Here is a 20,107-nt window from a genome sequence, read left to right on the forward strand (position 1 = left end):
TGACAGATAACCGCTCCCACCGCGATGGCGACCTGGTGTCTGCGCCACAATCCTGCCTGCATTATTTTTTTTCAGTTTTTTTTAAAAATAAAAATAAAAAAACGCTATCACTCCCTCGCCCTGGAATTCCTGTGACCATGTTTTATATTTTCATCCATGGATTCGGTAAAACACACAGCAAACATTTCCAGAGCTGTCACTTAATCAGTGCTGTCACTGGAGTGGACTTGTCACTGGAACGGAGCTGTCACTGGATCAGAGCTGTCGCTGGATCAAAGCTTTCACTGGATCAGAGCAGTCGCTGGATCAGAGCTGTCACTGGATCAGAGCTGTCATTGGATCAGAGCAGTCGCTGGCTCAGAGCTGTCACTAAACCTCACCTGTCACTGGATCGGAGCTGTCACTGGATCAGAGCAGTCGCTGGATAAGAGCAGTCGCTGGATCAGAGCTGTCACTGGATCGAAGCTGTCACTGGATCAGAGCTTTCAGTAGATTACAGCTGGATTACACTGGATCACAGCTGTCAATAGATCACAGCTGTCACTGGATCAGAGCTGTCAGTAGATTACAGCTGTCACTGTATCAGAGCTGTCAGTAGAGTACAGCTTTCACTGGATCACAGCTGTCAGTAGATTTCAGCTGTCACTGTATCAGAGCTGTCAGTAGATTACAGCTGTCACTGAATCAGAGCTGTCAGTAGATTACAGCTGTCACTGGATCAGAGCTACAGTAGATTACAGCTGTCACTGGATCAGAGCTGTCAGTAGATTACAGCTGTCACTGGATCAGAGCTACAGTAGATTACAGCTGTCACTGGATCAGAGCTGTCAGTAGATTACAGCTGTCACTGGATCAGAGCTGTCAGTAGATTACAGTAGATTACACTGGATCAGAGCTGTCAGTAGATTATAGCTGTCACTGGATCAGAGCTGTCAGTAGATTACAGCTGTCACTAGATCAGAGCTGTCAGTAGATTACAGCTGGATTACAGTAGATTACACTGGATCAGAGCTGTCAATAGATCACAGCTGTCACTGGATCAGAGCTGTCAGTAGATTACAGCTGTCACTGGATCAGAGCTGTCAGTAGATTACAGCTGTCACTGGATCAGAGCTGTCAGTAGATTACAGCTGTCACTGGATCAGAGATGTCAGTAGATTACAGCTGTCACTGGATCAGAGATGTCAGTAGATTACAGCTGTCACTGGATCAGAGCTGTCAGTAGATTACAGTAGATTACACTGGATCAGAGCTGTCAGTAGTTTACAGCTGTCACTGGATCAGAGCTGTCACTGGATCAGAGCTGTCAGTAGATTACAGCTGTCACTGGATCAGAGCTGTCAGTAGATTATAGCTGTCACTGGATCAGAGATGTCAGTAGATTACAGCTGTCACTGGATCAGAGCTGTCAGTAGATTACAGCTGGATTACAGTAGATTACACTGGATCAGAGCTGTCAATAGATCACAGCTGTCACTGGATCAGAGCTGTCAGTAGATTACAGCTGTCACTGGATCAGAGCTGTCAGTAGATTACAGCTGTCACTGGATCAGAGCTACAGTAGATTACAGCTGTCACTGGATCAGAGCTGTCAGTAGATTACAGCTGTCACTGGATCAGAGCTACAGTAGATTACAGCTGTCACTGGATCAGAGCTGTCAGTAGATTACAGCTGTCACTGGATCAGAGCTGTCAGTAGATTACAGCTGGATTACAGTAGATTACACTGGATCAGAGCTGTCAATAGATCACAGCTGTCACTGGATCAGAGCTGTCAGTAGATTACAGCTGTCACTGGATCAGAGCTGTCAGTAGATTACAGCTGTCACTGGATCAGAGCTGTCAGTAGATTACAGCTGTCACTGGATCAGAGATGTCAGTAGATTACAGCTGTCACTGGATCAGAGATGTCAGTAGATTACAGCTGTCACTGGATCAGAGCTGTCAGTAGATTACAGCTGGATTACAGTAGATTACACTGGATCAGAGCTGTCAATAGATCACAGCTGTCACTGGATCAGAGCTGTCAGTAGATTACAGCTGTCACTGGATCAGAGCTGTCAGTAGATTACAGCTGTCACTGGATCAGAGCTGTCAGTAGATTACAGTAGATTACACTGGATCAGAGCTGTCAGTAGTTTACAGCTGTCACTGGATCAGAGCTGTCACTGGATCAGAGCTGTCAGTAGATTACAGCTGTCACTGGATCAGAGCTGTCAGTAGATTATAGCTGTCACTGGATCAGAGATGTCAGTAGATTACAGCTGTCACTGGATCAGAGCTGTCAGTAGATTACAGCTGGATTACAGTAGATTACACTGGATCAGAGCTGTCAATAGATCACAGCTGTCACTGGATCAGAGATGTCAGTAGATTACAGCTGTCACTGGATCAGAGCTGTCAGTAGATTACAGTAGCTGTCATTGGATCAGAGCTGTCAGTAGATTACAGCTGTCACTGGATCAGAGCTGTCAGTAGATTATAGCTGTCACTGGATCAGAGATGTCAGTAGATTACAGCTGGATTACAGTAGATTACACTGGATCAGAGCTGTCAGTAGATTACAGCTGTCACTGGATCAGAGCTGTCAGTAGATTACAGTAGATTACACTGGATCAGAGCTGTCAGTAGTTTACAGCTGTCACTGGATCAGAGCTGTCAGTAGATTACAGCTGTCACTGGATCAGAGCTGTCAGTAGATTACAGTAGCTGTCACTGGATCAGAGCTGTCAGTAGATTACAGCTGTCACTGGATCAGAGCTGTCAGTAGATTACACTGGATCAGAGCTGTCATTAGATTACAGCTGTCACTGGATCAGAGCTGTCAGTAGATTACAGCTGTCACTGGATCAGAGCTGTCAGTAGATTACACTGGATCAGAGCTGTCAGTAGATTACAGCTGTCACTGGATCAGAGCTGTCAGTAGATTACAGTAGATTACACTGGATCAGAGCTGTCAGTAGATTACAGCTGTCACTGGATCAGAGCTGTCAGTAGATTACACTGGATCAGAGCTGTCAGTAGATTACAGCTGTCACTGGATCAGAGCTGTCAGTAGATTACACTGGATCAGAGCTGTCAGTAGATTACAGCTGTCACTGGATCAGAGCTGTCAGTAGATTACAGCTGTCACTGGATCAGAGCTGTCAGTAGATTACAGCTGTCACTGGATCAGAGCTGTCAGTGTCATGGTCTTACCTGCTTGCTGCTCTCCTTCGTTTGACATGTGCTGGCGGCCATCTTGGTTTCTGGGTTTCTTGTAGCCTTCCACCCTGCGGCTCCTCCTTCCCCTGGGAGGAGCTGGATGCCTAGCTCATATATATAGGAGGTCTGTGGCTTCAGTTCCTTGCTTGGTCCTCTTGTGTTCACATGCTTCTAAGACTGCTGCTGCTTCTGGTTCCTGATCCTGGCTTCGTCTGACTACCCTGCTGGTTCCTGATCCTGGCTTCGTCTGACTACCCTGCTGGTTCCTGATCCTGGCTTCCTCTGACTACCCTGCTGGTTCCTGATCCTGGCTTCGTCTGACTACCCTTCTGGTTCCTGACCTCTGGCTTCGCAAAGACTCTGCTCGGTTTCACCATCCGTTCACCATCCGTTTACAGCTTTATTTTCAATAAAGCCTTCTTATTTTCATTTATCTCTTGTTGTACGTCTGGTTCATGGTTCCGTGACATTAGGACCAAGCCATGAATTCTGACGGTACAGGGCCATCCTCGCTACCCACGCTGGTTGCCAGACTTGATCAGCAGGATCATCTGTTGGGTCGGTTCGCTGTGGCGTTGCAAACCCTGCTTGAACGCACGGCTCATTTCGCTCCCGTTGCCGATGGGTCGGTTGTCGCTCCTGGGCTCGCTCCTACTGCCGCTCCGGTTGTTGCGCCAGAGTCTACCCCGACACCTGTTGTTGCGCCTGCGGTGTTTCGGGGTATGACCGGTTCTGCCCCTCTTCCACAGCGCTTTGGGGGAGAGCCAACTCAGTGCCGAGGTTTCCTTAACCAGGTGGGCATTTATTTCGAGTTGCTGCCACATGCCTTTCCTACTGAGAGATCAAAGGTGGGCTTCTTGATCTCGCTGCTCTCGGACAAGGCCTTGGCCTGGGCCAGCCCTTTATGGGAGAACAACAATCCGGTGGTTGCCGAGTTTTCCGGTTTTGTTGCTTCTCTTCGGAAGGTATTCGATGTGCCGGCTCGTGCTGCCTCTGCTGCGAAGCTCCTTATGTCCATCAGACAGGGTTCACGATCCGTAGCTGAATACGCCATTGAGTTTCGTACCCTGGCAGCAGAGGTGGGCTGGAATAATGAGGCTCTGGTCGCTGCTTTCTCTCATGGTCTCTCGGATGCCTTGAAGGATGAGGTTGCAGCTAAGGACCTACCAGTTGAGCTCGAGTCTCTTATTTCTTTCCTGATTTTGATTGACACCAGACTCAGGGAGAGACCTTCCTTTAAGGAGAACCTGCGGAGGTCTTCTAACAGATTGGTGCCTACGTTTGCTGTCCCACCCGTGCCTCCCTCTCCTCCCACGCCTCCTGGGGATGACTTGTCTGGGGGTGAACCCATGCAGCTGGGGTTTGCTCGCCTGTCCGAGGGGGAGAGGGCACTCCGGAGACGCGAGGGCCGATGCATGTACTGTGGTCTCGGTGGGCATTTTCGGTTGGCATGTCCGAACCGTCCGGGAAACGCTCGTACCCTGAGATCCTGTCGGGGGCAGATCTTGGGTGGAGTCTCCTCGTCCCCGGTTTCCCGTGTTGACAAACCACTGATCACTGTTGTCCTCTCCTGGGTCGGGGGCTCGGTGACGACCCAGGCGTTGGTGGACTCTGGTGCTGGTGGTTTGTTCATTGATAGTGTGTTCGCTGCCGCCAATTCCATTCCTCTGCAGGCTCGAGGTTCCCCACTGGCTCTTGAGGCGATAGACGGCAGACCCCTTCTGCCGCCACACGTGACTCATGAGACCCTTCCAGTGGGGATAGCCATTGGTGCCGTTCACAGAGAGTCGGTCTGCCTCCAGGTTATTTCGTCTCCACACTACTCGGTGGTCTTGGGGTACCCCTGGCTCCAGAAGCATAATCCGACTTTCGATTGGAGATCGGTCGAGATCCTCTCGTGGTCACCGCAGTGTGGGGCTAGTTGCATCCATGGGTCTGTCAAGTTGCTGTGTACTTCCTCGGACTCTCTGTTGCCTCCTGAATACGAGGAGTACCGGGATGTATTCGATAAGGTGCGCGCGGTTGCCCTACCTCCGCACCGCCCATACGATTGTGCCATAGAGTTACAATCTGGTGCCGTTCCTCCTCGTGGCAAAGTCTATCCACTGTCGCTAGCGGAGAATGAGGCCATGGAGGAGTACGTGAGGGAGGCGCTTTCACGCGGACACATTCGCAAATCTTCGTCCCCGGCAGGGGCTGGATTTTTCTTTGTGAAAAAGAAGGGCGGTGAGTTGAGGCCTTGCATCGATTACAGGGGTCTCAATCGCATCACGATCAAGAACGCTTACCCGATACCCTTGATTTCCGAGCTGTTCGATCGCCTTAAAGGGGCCACGGTCTTTACCAAACTCGACCTGAGGGCGGCATATAACCTGGTAAGGATCAAGGCGGGCGATGAGTGGAAGACCGCGTTTAACACCAGGACCGGTCATTACGAATCCTTGGTTATGCCCTTTGGGTTGTGCAATGCACCCGCAGTCTTTCAGGAATTCATCAACGATGTTTTCCGTGACCTGCTGCAGCAGTGTGTGGTAGTCTATTTGGATGACATATTGGTATATTCTGAATCCATGGAGGCCCACATTCTGGATGTCAGACGGGTGTTGCAACGGTTACGAGAGAACAAGCTGTTCGGTAAGCTTGAGAAATGCGAATTTCACCGATCCCAGGTAACCTTCTTAGGTTACATCATTTCCGCTGAGGGGTTCTCCATGGATCCTGAGAAGGTTTCGGCTGTCTTACAGTGGCCCCAGCCCAGTGGTCTTCGTTCCCTGCAGCGCTTTTTGGGCTTCGCCAATTATTATCGGAAGTTCATCAGGGACTTTTCCATGCTGGCCAAGCCTCTCACGGATCTGACCAGGAAGGGCAGTAATTCCCAGGTCTGGCCGCTCGAGGCCATCCGAGCTTTTGAGGCCCTAAAGTCCGCCTTTGTGTCGGCTCCGATTCTGTCGCATCCCAACCCTGGGTTGCCCTTTGTCCTCGAGGTGGACGCGTCTGAGACGGGAGTAGGCGCCCTTCTGTCTCAGCGTAGAACACCAGAGGGTCCTCTGCTTCCTTGTGGGTTTTACTCCCGGAAACTGTCTTCCGCGGAGTGCAACTATCAGATTGGTGACAGGGAGTTATTGGCCATCGTGCAGGCCCTTAAAGAATGGAGGCACTTGCTCGAGGGTTCGGTGGTTCCGGTTCTCATCCTGACGGACCACAAGAATCTGACCTACCTTTCTGAGGCCAAGAGATTGACACCACGTCAGGCCAGATGGGCTCTGTTCTTGTCACGTTTTAATTACGTGGTCTCCTACCTACCCGGTTCCAAGAACATCAGGGCGGATGCCTTATCACGGCAGTACTCCGAGCTGTCCAGGGAGGAGTCGATTCCGACTTCGGTCATACCTCCGAATAAGATCCTGGCCGCCATTCGCACCAGCCTGACCTCTCCCCTGGGTGAGCAGATTTTGGCGGCTCAATCTGGTGCTCCCTCTGGGAGACCCAACGGCAGATGTTTTGTGCCTGAGGAGTTGCGCACTCGGTTGTTGCGAACCTACCATAACTCCAAGACCGCGGGGCATCCTGGAAAGAATCAGCTGTCCTGGGCTGTTTCACGTCTGTTCTGGTGGCCTTCCCTACGTTCCGACATCGCCGCATATGTAGCGGCATGCTCCGTTTGTGCCCAGAGTAAGTCCCCTCGGCACCTTCCGTTGGGCCTTCTGCAACCCATAGCCACCGGGGAGCGCCCATGGTCACACCTGGGGATGGATTTCATTGTGGACCTCCCTGCATCCCGAGGCCATACGGTCATTCTCATGATTGTGGATCGGTTTTCCAAAATGTGCCACTGTGTTCCTCTCAAGAAGTTACCCTCTGCACAAGAGTTGGCCACGATTTTTGCCAGGGAGGTCTTCCGGTTGCACGGTTTGCCTAAGGAGATTGTGTCGGATCGGGGGAGTCAGTTTGTGTCCAGGTTCTGGCGCGCCTTTTGCTCCCAGTTGGGGATTCATCTCTCCTTCTCCTCGGCCTACCACCCTCAGTCCAATGGGGCCGCAGAACGATCCAATCAGGCCTTGGAGCAATTCCTTCGTTGCTATGTCTCCGATCACCAAGACAATTGGGTTGACCTCCTGCCTTGGGCTGAGTTTGCCAGGAACACGGCGGTGAACTCTTCCTCTGGGACGTCTCCCTTCATGGCCAATTATGGGTTCCAACCTGCCGTGTTACCGGAGGTATTCTCTCCCCAGGATATTCCGGCTGTGGAGGATCACCTTTCCGTCCTACGTGCTTCTTGGGTACAGATCCAGAAGTCCCTTGAGGTCTCTGCGCAGCGCCAGAGACTCCAGGCTGATCGCAGACGAGCGCCTGCTCCTTCCTACCAGGTCGGAGACCGTGTATGGTTGTCCACCCGCAACCTCAACCTTCGAGTGCCCACTCCCAAGCTGGCGCCTCGCTTTGTTGGTCCCTTCCGAGTGCTTCGCAGGGTAAACCCGGTAGCCTATGCCCTTGCGCTTCCTCCTGGCATGCGGATCTCCAACGTGTTTCATGTCTCCCTGTTGAAGCCACTGGTGTGTAATCGTTTCACTTCCTCGGTTCCTCGGCCTCGTCCGGTCCAAGTGGGCAATCGTGAGGAATATGAGGTGAGCAATATCCTGGACTCACGCCTGGTCCGCGGTCGGTTGCAGTTTTTGGTCCATTGGCGTGGTTATGGTCCAGAGGAGCGTTCCTGGGTTCCCTCCGCAGATGTCCATGCTCCTGCCTTGCTCCGAGCCTTCCACGCACGCTTCCCTCAGAAACCGTTTTGTGCTCCGCGGAGGAGGGGCCCTTGAGGGGGAGGTACTGTCATGGTCTTACCTGCTTGCTGCTCTCCTTCGTTTGACATGTGCTGGCGGCCATCTTGGTTTCTGGGTTTCTTGTAGCCTTCCACCCTGCGGCTCCTCCTTCCCCTGGGAGGAGCTGGATGCCTAGCTCATATATATAGGAGGTCTGTGGCTTCAGTTCCTTGCTTGGTCCTCTTGTGTTCACATGCTTCTAAGACTGCTGCTGCTTCTGGTTCCTGATCCTGGCTTCGTCCGACTACCCTGCTGGTTCCTGATCCTGGTTTCGTCCGACTACCCTGCTGGTTCCTGATCCTGGCTTCCTCTGACTACCCTGCTGGTTCCTGATCCTGGCTTCGTCTGACTACCCTTCTGGTTCCTGACCTCTGGCTTCGCAAAGACTCTGCTCGGTTTCACCATCCGTTCACCATCCGTTTACAGCTTTATTTTCAATAAAGCCTTCTTATTTTCATTTATCTCTTGTTGTACGTCTGGTTCATGGTTCCGTGACAGTCAGTAGATTACAGTAGATTACACTGGATCAGAGCTGTCAGTAGTTTACAGCTGTCACTGGATCAGAGCTGTCAGTAGATTACAGCTGTCACTGGATCAGAGCTGTCAGTAGATTACAGTAGCTGTCACTGGATCAGAGCTGTCAGTAGATTACAGCTGTCACTGGATCAGAGCTGTCAGTAGATTACACTGGATCAGAGCTGTCAGTAGATTACAGCTGTCACTGGATCAGAGCTGTCAGTAGATTACAGCTGTCACTGGATCAGAGCTGTCAGTAGATTACACTGGATCAGAGCTGTCAGTAGATTACAGCTGTCACTGGATCAGAGCTGTCAGTAGATTACAGTAGATTACACTGGATCAGAGCTGTCAGTAGATTACAGCTGTCACTGGATCAGAGCTGTCAGTAGATTACACTGGATCAGAGCTGTCAGTAGATTACAGCTGTCACTGGATCAGAGCTGTCAGTAGATTACACTGGATCAGAGCTGTCAGTAGATTACAGCTGTCACTGGATCAGAGCTGTCAGTAGATTATAGCTGTCACTGGATCAGAGCTGTCAGTAGATTACAGCTGTCACTAGATCAGAGCTGTCAGTAGATTACAGCTGTCACTGGATCAGAGCTGTCAGTAGATTACTCTGGATCAGAGCTGTCAGTAGATTACTCTGGATCAGAGCTGTCAGTGGATTACAGCTGTCACTGGAGGGGCCCCTAGTAAAGCACTGGAGATAGGTTCCATACCGGAGGGATCATCAGGGCGGGGAGGGGTCGTCACTCATCCCATGGAGGACACCACAGTCCATCTCACCAGCCACATGAAAGCCGTGACCAGTGACCACTTGTCAGACCATCGGAAGGTCCGTCTGTCAGGAATGGATTTATGTCTTGATGGGCTGAGCTCACCTGGATCTACTTGCTGATGTTTTCCACGTAGATTTTTTTTTAAAGTTCATTTAGTTGCTGACTGCAGCATTTTGATCAGTAAGGATGGAGCGTCACTTTATTAGGCCGTGTCCGCATCGGCCTCAGAGGCTCCTGTGTTGAGTGCAGGTGGTCACACATGCTCAGTGACTCTCCCCTCGGCCTGGTCTCCAATAGAGAGGAGCAGAGCCTCTGCAGTACGAGGCATCACTGTATTGTCAGCTGCCAGAGGGGGAAGGAGACTGACTCTGACCAGAGCTCACCCCTAGCAGCACCAAGGAGAACAAAAGGCAGAAAAACTGGGGAGAAGGATATTTGTATGGTGGAAGCGTTACAGCATCTCACGACTTGTGGTATGGGCGGACCCATACCGGGTTTTCAGAACTGTGACGGTTGTCAGGGTGTCAGAGGCTCCCCCATCACTTCTGCTGTTTTCTATTTTCAGAGGCTTTTCGGACATTTCCTGCTCTCAGAGAACTTGATCTTTCCATGAATGGAATCCACAGAATCACCATCGTCCCCGGAGAGTTCCCACAGCTTGAGGTAAGTCACAACGACAAGGGCGAGGTGGTCTGTGTCAGCAGAGGCTCCCCCATGCTTTACACTGCCATGTTAGCACATAGGTATGATCAGTGACTCCAGCACACCTACTCGTTCGATCGTCTGCAGTATTTCAGAAACGTCTCATAATCTGGAATATTTAGGGTCATCCAGAATCACCTGATAATAATCTGGACTATTGAGGGTCCCCCAGAAACGTCAGATAATCTGGAATATTGAGGGTCTTCCAGAATCACCTGATAATGTAAAATATTGACGGTCACCCAGAAATTCCTGATCATCTGGAATCGCCTGATCATCTGGAATCGCCTGATCATCTGGAAGCGTCTGATGTGTTACTGTCTATTTCTGTGCCTCAGGTCCTGGATCTTTCCTACAACTCTCTCTTCCCCGGGGACATCCGGCAGCTGGGGGTCCTCCCACGTCTCCGAGTCCTCTGCCTGACAGGGAACAGGCTGACCCACCTGCCTCCGGACCTGACTGCTCCCCCCACGTAAGTCTGGGCGCCGTCATTATTTGTCTTTGGGCCACACCCGAGCCTGAATAACATATATATCCTCCCCTTCTGGATGGCACGGGGGTGGTCACCTCCTAGACGATGCCCAGTGGTGGAGCGAAAACCACTTACTGGCTCATCAGGGAAACAGGCTGCTGTCCTGCACTTCCCCATGCTTTATACTGCTGCTTCACATAGCCTGAAGGGAGGAGCTTCAGTGAGGGCAGTGCACCAAGGGGCGTGTCCCCTCTTTCATGCTGTATATGCTATATCTGCTCCTGTCTGTATCTACTTATACCTGGATGTCTTTATACTGCAGGAAAGATGGAGAGATCCTGATGTTCCCGAGTCTGGAAGTGATGATGTTAGATGATAATTTACTGTCTCATCCTGACGTCTTTATGAGCCTGGCCGGTCTACAAGGGTGAGTGCGGCCCGAGTGTGAGCGGCCCGAGTGTGTGCGGCCCGAGTGTGTGCGGCCCGAGTGTGAGCGGCCCGAGTGTGTGCGGCCCGAGTGTGAGCGGCCCGAGTGTGTGCGGCCCGAGTGTGTGCGGCCCGAGTGTGTGCGGCCCGAGTGTGTGCGGCCCGAGTGTGAGCGGCCCGAGTGTGTGCGGCCCGAGTGTGAGCGGCCCGAGTGTGAGCGGCCCGAGTGTGTGCGGCCCGAGTGTGTGCGGCCCGAGTGTGAGCGGCCCGAGTGTGAGCGGTCCGAGTGTGAGCGGCCCGAGTGTGAGCGGCCCGCGTGTGAGCGGCCCGAGTGTGTGCGGCCCGAGTGTGTGCGGCCCGAGTGTGAGCGGCCCGAGTGTGTGCGGCCCGACTGTGTGCGGCCCGAGTGTGTGCGGCCCGAGTGTATGCGGCCCGAGTGTGTGCGGCCCGAGTGTGTGCGGCCCGAGTGTGTGCGGCCCGAGTGTGTGCGGCCCGAGTGTGTGCGGCCCGAGTGTGTGCGGCCCGAGTGTGTGCGGCCCGAGTGTGTGCGGCCCGAGTGTGCTCAACCCAGTGTGTAGCGGGGTATAATACAGGATGTAACTCAGGATCAGTACAGGATAAGTAATGTATGTACACAGTGACTGCACCAGCAGAATAGTGAGTGCAGCTCTGGAGTATAATACAGGATGTAACTCAGGATCAGTACAGGATAAGTAATGTATGTACACAGTGACTGCACCAGCAGAATAGTGAGTGCAGCTCTGGAGTATAATACAGGATGTAACTCAGGATCAGTACAGGATAAGTAATGTATGTACACAGTGACTGCACCAGCAGAATAGTGAGTGCAGCTCTGGAGTATAATACAGGATGTAACTCAGGATAAGTACAGGATAAGTAATGTACCGTACAGACCAAAAGTTTGGACACACCTTCTCATTCAAAGAGTTTTCTTTATTTTCATGACTATGAAGGCATCAAAACTATGAATTAACACATGTGGAATTATATACATAACAAACAAGTGTGAAACAACTGAAAATATGTCCTATTCTAGGTTCTTCAAAGTAGCCACCTTTTGCTTTGATTACTGCTTTGCACACTCTTGGCATTCTCTTGATGAGCTTCAAGAGGTAGTCCCCTGAAATGGTCTTCCAACAGTCTTGAAGGAGTTCCCAGAGATGCTTAGCACTTGTTGGCCCTTTTGCCTTCACTCTGCGGTCCAGCTCACCCCAAACCATCTCGATTGGGTTCAGGTCCGGTGACTGTGGAGGCCAGGTCATCTGGCGCAGCACCCCATCACTCTCCTTCATGGTCAAATAGCCCTTACTTTCAAAGTTTTCCCAATTTTTCGGCTGACTGACTGACCTTCATTTCTTAAAGTAATGATGGCCACTCGTTTTTCTTTACTTAGCTGCTTTTTTCTTGCCATAATACAAATTCTAACAGTCTATTCAGTAGGACTATCAGCTGTGTATCCACCTGACTTCTCCTCAACGCAACTGATGGTCCCAACCCCATTTATAAGGCAAGAAATCCCACTTATTAAACCTGACAGGGCACACCTGTGAAGTGAAGACCATTTCAGGTGACTACCTCTTGAAGCTCATCAAGAGAATGCCAAGAGTGTGCAAAGCAGTAATCAAAGCAAAAGGTGGCTACTTTGAAGAACCTAGAATATGACATATTTTCAGTTGTTTCACACTTGTTTGTTATGTATATAATTCCACATGTTTTAATTCATAGTTTTGATGCCTTCATAGTCATGAAAATAAAGAAAACTCTTTGAATGAGAAGGTGTGTCCAAACTTTTGGTCTGTACTGTATATGTAACCTGTATCTTGTGGTTCAGATGTTTTACGGCCTTGGGGACCTGCCATCATATGTTTACATTTGCGGTGGTATTTTTCTGCACATTACGGTACTTATCACTTTGTTTTTATTAAAACTGTCCGTAAAGCCGTATCCCAGAAATAAAATGTGACCGCGGCTCAGCTCGCTGCGCATGTCGGGATTAGGTCGCTCGGTGACTCCAGGCCCGGAGCTGAGGTCAGACCCAATTTATAACTTCTGGTAAACGGCTTTTATGGAAAGTTTTAATAAAAGAGGGTTCTAGGCGCCGTACTGTGCGCAGCAGTGACGCTTCTCATCTCATTATTATCAGGTTAAAGCTGCTGAATCTGGACAAGAACCACATCTCCGCTGTCCCCTTCCTGTCAGTGAGCTGCTCGTCCATCAGTGAGACAGTGCCAGGAGGAGTTATGGAGGGACAAGGTCAGGTGACAGAAGGTGACGTGGAGCGGAGTCAGGCAGCTGAAGACACCGTGGATTATGTGGTTCTCTGCAGCACAAGGGATCCTGACAGGACAGGTGATTGACAGCTCCTTGCAGCTAGAATTTAAAGGGGAGCTCCACCCACATGACTTTTTTAGCCACGCCCCTTTGATCCGTCATTTATATCATAGAACTAGGTTCTAAATGGCACATTTTTCCTTTCCTTTATATTTTGTGTCTGTTTTCAGAGGTGATATTCCCCTCCCCCCGCTCTCCGTTGCCCTCCGACCGTGCCCTGGTGAGTACAGCGCCGTCTCTCCACATCATTTCAAGGGGTTTTCCTTACGTGAATGAAGCCAAAGCTCCGTCATTGTGTATTATACTTTCCGTTTCATTTCCTGATCATTTTCAAAACCTCTGCTTGCTGTCAGGGTTTGTTACAGTTGTATCCAGTCTAGGTGTGAGGTGACCACATCATCTCTCTCTCTCCTGTTCTGACAGTTTGTTACAATGTATCAGCGGGGGTTTATCCTCTTGCTGTTGTGAGACTACAAGCCCCAGCATGTTCCGCTTACTTCTATGGGAGTTCCGAGAAGAGCCCAGTAAGTGTGCACGCTGGGTGTTGTAGTTTCGCAGCAGACGGTATAGACTAGACTGGATACAATGGTAACAAACCCTCAGCTGTCAGAAATGTTAGGTCTCGATGGGTTTTCAGCCTCTGCCTAAGTTCCTGTTCACTGACAGCAAGTAGAGATTTTGAAATTGAAGCACACAGCACGCACAAGCTGCAGAACAAGGGTGACCCATTATTTCCATAGATCTGGAGGACTACAAGCCCCAGCATGTGGCAGACAGCGATTGCTGAGCCTTGTAGTTTCCCCATGTTGAGTCAATGATCTGGGGGGGTAAGTGCACTCTACTACCTGCTGTGTGCACCGTGCCGTTCCCCTACTACATCTTACCACATGGGGCACTTACCTGGCACCCACTCCTTCAGTACAGGTGGGTATTACTCTCGTATTTTATTGCAGAAACCCCCGAATATCACCATTCACCCCTCAGCTCTGACACCCCCAGAATCAGCATCACCCCCTCTGCCCAGCCTGAGGACCCTGAGTCTGGCGGACAACAAGGTAGGTGTCTCAGGTAACAAGGGATGAATGGAAACCATGCTGAGGATGAACAAAGAATTCCTTGAGATTTCTTATTATTGGTCTGAGCTCTGCCTGCAGTCGCCACCAGGGGGAGCTCACTGCATACAGGTTTTACTTGGCTGTGAGCTCCCCCTAGTGGTGGCCACATGAATCCTGTATTTTAGCCTTTAAAGGGGTTATCCCATATTGCTCCTATTGCTCTGTTAGATTTAGGGGACGTGTCCTTTGCGAGGGAAACCATCAGTAAGCTGCCACTGCGGGGTATTACTCGTAGAGCGTGCCCCTGTTTAGTCCCTCAAGCACAAATATTGGGCTGTGAATCTGATTAACCGTTTGATACCTGCTGCGGCCTGGATTGTAATCACATGACCTATGTTCATATTCTATATTAATAGAAATAAATACATATAGTAATGGGATCCATAAGCAGCAGTCAACCTACTTGTTGATGGTTTCCACACAGCAGTACTTCCCTGTTCTTACTCTAGTATGGAGTAAAGACTCAGCAGAGGAGGATGCATGGGTTTTCTTGCAGTCAGTGAATAGATGTGTCTATATGACGTGTTTTGATGTTGCAGATACGTTATGAAGAGGACGTGCTGCCCGTGGCGCTGTTCGCCTCACTACAGGAGCTGATAATTAACGGGAACCCCCTGACAACTCTCAGAAAAGGTAACAAATTATATTAATAGGACCGCAGCCCCCCGGTGTATAATGTATAGAGATCAGATATACAGGTCATGTGACCGCAGCCCCCGGTGTATAATGTATAGAGATCAGATATACAGGTCATGTGACCGCAGCCCCCGGTGTATAATGTATAGAGATCAGATATACAGGTCATGTGACCGCAGCCCCCGGTGTATAATGTATAGAGATCAGATATACAGGTCATGTGACCGCAGCCCCCGGTGTATAATGTATAGAGATCAGATATACAGGTCATGTGACCGCAGCCCCCGGTATATAATGTATAGAGATCAGATATACAGGTCATGTGACCGCAGCCCCCGGTGTATAATGTATAGAGATCAGATATACAGGTCATGTGACCGCAGCCCCCGGTGTATAATGTATAGAGATCAGATATACAGGTCATGTGACCGCAGCCCCCGGTGTATAATGTATAGAGATCAGATATACAGGTCATGTGACCGCAGCCCCCGGTGTATAATGTATAGAGATCAGATATACAGGTCATGTGATCGCAGCCCCCGGTGTATAATGTATAGAGATCAGATATACAGGTCATGTGACCGCAGCCCCCGGTGTATAATGTATAGAGATCAGATATACAGGTCATGTGACCGCAGCCCCCCGGTGTATAATGTATAGAGATCAGATATACAGGTCATGTGATCGCAGCCCCCGGTGTATAATGTATAGAGATCAGATATACAGGTCATGTGACCGCAGCCCCCGGTGTATAATGTATAGAGATCAGATATACAGGTCATGTGACCGCAGCCCCCGGTGTATAATGTATAGAGATCAGATATACAGGTCATGTGACCGCAGCCCCCGGTGTATAATGTATAGAGATCAGATATACAGGTCATGTGATCGCAGCCCCCGGTGTATAATGTATAGAGATCAGATATACAGGTCATGTGACCGCAGCCCCCGGTGTATAATGTATAGAGATCAGATATACAGGTCATGTGACCGCAGCCCCCCGGTGTATAATGTATAGAGATCAGATATACAGGTCATGTGATCGCAGCCCCCGGTGTATAATGTATAGAGATCAGATATACAGGTCATGTGACCGCAGCCCCCCGGTGTATAATGTATAGAGATCAGATATACAGGTCATGTGACCGCAGCCCCCGGTGTATAATGTATAGAGATCAGATATACAGGTCATGTGACCGCAGCCCCCGGTGTATAATGTATAGAGATCAGATATACAGGTCATGTGACCGCAGCCCCCGGTGTATAATGTATAGTAGATCCGCCGCCTCCTCCACCGTTACGATGTGCCAGTATCCGGCAGGATTAGTATGTCTGCCCCCGTGTTCTGTAGGGTAACCAGCCGCCCCCTCTCTCCGCAGGTGACCCCCCATTACTGCGGAGCTTCCTCCAGCACAGGCTCGGGATCAATGTGATTCGCAAAAAGTCTCCGGGATTCCATAAACCTCCTCTCATCATCCCGAGAAAAGAGGAGCGGAAGGTGAGCGCGGCCGGGGCTGAGTAACCAAATATACGGGGGGGTGTGAGTGTATGTACAGGATGTACGGTATGTACATGTGTCTGTGTATTATATGTGTATGTACGGTATGTATACATGTGTCTGTGTATTATATGTATGTACGGTATGTATACATGTGTCTGTGTATTATATGTGTATGTGCGGTATGTACACATGTGTCTGTGTATTATATGTATGTACGGTATGTATACATGTGTCTGTGTATTATATGTGTGTACTGTATGTATACATGTCTGTATTATGTGTGTACGGTATGTATACATGTCTGTATTATATGTATGTACACATGTGTCTGTGTATTATATGTGTATGTGCGGCATGTACACATGTGTCTGTGTATTATATGTGTATGTGCGGTATGTATACATGTCTGTATTATGTGTGTACGGTATGTATACATGTCTGTATTATATGTGTGTACGGTATGTATACATGTCTGTATTATATGTGTGTACGGTATGTATACATGTCTGTATTATGTGTGTACGGTATGTATACATGTCTGTATTATATGTGTGTACGGTATGTATACATGTCTGTATTATATGTGTGTACGGTATGTATACATGTCTGTATTATATGTGTGTACGGTATGTATACATGTCTGTATTATATGTGTATGTGCGGCATGTACACATGTGTCTGTGTATTATATGTGTATGTGCGGTATGTATACATGTCTGTATTATGTGTGTACGGTATGTATACATGTCTGTATTATATGTGTGTACGGTATGTATACATGTCTGTATTATATGTGTGTACGGTATGTATACATGTCTGTATTATATGTGTACGGTATGTATACATGTCTGTATTATATGTGTATGTGCGGCATGTACACATGTGTCTGTGTATTATATGTGTATGTGCGGTATGTACACATGTGTCTGTGTATTATATGTGTGTACGGTATGTATACATGTCTGTATTATGTGTGTACGGTATGTATACATGTCTGTATTATATGTGTGTACGGTATGTATACATGTCTGTATTATATGTGTGTACGGTATGTATACATGTCTGTATTATATGTGTATGTGCGGTATGTATACATGTGTCTGTGTATTATATGTGTGTACGGTATGTATACATGTCTGTATTATGTGTGTACGGTATGTATACATGTCTGTATTATATGTGTGTACGGTATGTATACATGTCTGTATTATATGTGTGTACGGTATGTATACATGTCTGTATTATATGTGTATGTGCGGTATGTATACATGTGTCTGTGTATTATATGTGTGTACTGTATGTATACATGTCTGTATTATGTGTGTACGGTATGTATACATGTCTGTATTATATGTATGTACACATGTGTCTGTGTATTATATGTGTATGTGCGGCATGTACACATGTGTCTGTGTATTATATGTGTATGTGCGGTATGTATACATGTCTGTATTATGTGTGTACGGTATGTATACATGTCTGTATTATATGTGTGTACGGTATGTATACATGTCTGTATTATATGTGTGTACGGTATGTATACATGTCTGTATTATATGTGTACGGTATGTATACATGTCTGTATTATATGTGTACGGTATGTATACATGTCTGTATTATATGTGTATGTGCGGTATGTATACATGTGTCTGTGTATTATATGTGTGTACGGTATGTATACATGTCTGTATTATGTGTGTACGGTATGTATACATGTCTGTATTATATGTGTGTACGGTATGTATACATGTCTGTATTATATGTGTGTACGGTATGTATACATGTCTGTATTATGTGTGTACGGTATGTATACATGTCTGTATTATATGTGTGTACGGTATGTATACATGTCTGTATTATATGTGTGTACGGTATGTATACATGTCTGTATTATATGTGTGTACGGTATGTATACATGTCTGTATTATATGTGTATGTGCGGCATGTACACATGTGTCTGTGTATTATATGTGTATGTGCGGTATGTATACATGTCTGTATTATGTGTGTACGGTATGTATACATGTCTGTATTATATGTGTGTACGGTATGTATACATGTCTGTATTATATGTGTGTACGGTATGTATACATGTCTGTATTATATGTGTACGGTATGTATACATGTCTGTATTATATGTGTATGTGCGGCATGTACACATGTGTCTGTGTATTATATGTGTATGTGCGGTATGTATACATGTCTGTATTATGTGTGTACGGTATGTATACATGTCTGTATTATATGTGTGTACGGTATGTATACATGTCTGTATTATATGTGTGTACGGTATGTATACATGTCTGTATTATATGTGTATGTGCGGTATGTATACATGTGTCTGTGTATTATATGTGTGTACGGTATGTATACATGTCTGTATTATGTGTGTACGGTATGTATACATGTCTGTATTATATGTGTGTACGGTATGTATACATGTCTGTATTATATGTGTGTACGGTATGTATACATGTCTGTATTATGTGTGTACGGTATGTATACATGTCTGTATTATATGTGTGTACGGTATGTATACATGTCTGTATTATATGTGTGTACGGTATGTATACATGTCTGTATTATATGTGTATGTGCGGCATGTACACATGTGTCTGTGTATTATATGTGTGTACGGTATGTATACATGTCTGTATTATGTGTGTACGGTATGTATACATGTCTGTATTATATGTGTGTACGGTATGTATACATGTCTGTATTATATGTGTGTACGGTATGTATACATGTCTGTATTATATGTGTGTACACATGTGTCTGTGTATTATATGTGTGTACGGTATGTATACGTGTGTCTGTGTATTATATGTGTGTACGGTATGTATACGTGTGTCTGTGTATTATATGTGTGTACGGTATGTATACATGTCTGTATTATGTGTGTACGGTATGTATACATGTCTGTATTATGTGTGTGTACACATGTGTCTGTGTATTATATGTGTATGTGCGGTATGTATACATGTGTCTGTGTATTATATGTGTGTACGGTATGTATACATGTCTGTATTATATGTATGTGCGGTATGTATACATGTCTGTATTATGTGTGTACGGTATGTATACATGTCTGTATTATATGTGTGTACGGTATGTATACATGTCTGTATTATATGTGTGTACGGTATGTATACATGTCTGTATTATATGTGTGTACGGTATGTATACATGTCTGTATTATATGTGTATGTGCGGCATGTACACATGTGTCTGTGTATTATATGTGTATGTGCGGTATGTATACATGTCTGTATTATGTGTGTACGGTATGTATACATGTCTGTATTATATGTGTGTACGGTATGTATACATGTCTGTATTATATGTGTGTACGGTATGTATACATGTCTGTATTATATGTGTACGGTATGTATACATGTCTGTATTATATGTGTATGTGCGGCATGTACACATGTGTCTGTGTATTATATGTGTATGTGCGGTATGTATACATGTCTGTATTATGTGTGTACGGTATGTATACATGTCTGTATTATATGTGTGTACGGTATGTATACATGTCTGTATTATATGTGTGTACGGTATGTATACATGTCTGT

At 47.5% G+C, this 20,107-nt stretch overlaps 1 protein-coding gene across 3 annotated transcripts in view; it reads left to right on the forward strand.

Annotated features, from left to right (window-relative positions):
* XRRA1 (X-ray radiation resistance associated 1) overlaps positions 1-20,107 on the forward strand; it is a 42,750-nt gene that overhangs the window by 7,716 nt on the left and 14,927 nt on the right. For all 3 annotated transcript variants that reach the window (XM_040426542.1, XM_040426544.1, XM_040426543.1), the window contains exons 6-13: positions 9,888-9,985; positions 10,363-10,496; positions 10,819-10,923; positions 13,087-13,292; positions 13,445-13,494; positions 14,228-14,329; positions 14,929-15,022; positions 16,405-16,523. In XM_040426542.1, the coding sequence (XP_040282476.1) occupies positions 9,888-9,985; positions 10,363-10,496; positions 10,819-10,923; positions 13,087-13,292; positions 13,445-13,494; positions 14,228-14,329; positions 14,929-15,022; positions 16,405-16,523 (908 nt within the window). The remainder of the gene's footprint in view (positions 1-9,887; positions 9,986-10,362; positions 10,497-10,818; positions 10,924-13,086; positions 13,293-13,444; positions 13,495-14,227; positions 14,330-14,928; positions 15,023-16,404; positions 16,524-20,107) is intronic.

The sequence above is a fragment of the Bufo bufo genome, chromosome 3 (assembly GCF_905171765.1).
Source record: "Bufo bufo chromosome 3, aBufBuf1.1, whole genome shotgun sequence".
Classification (NCBI taxonomy): Eukaryota; Metazoa; Chordata; class Amphibia; order Anura; family Bufonidae; genus Bufo; species Bufo bufo.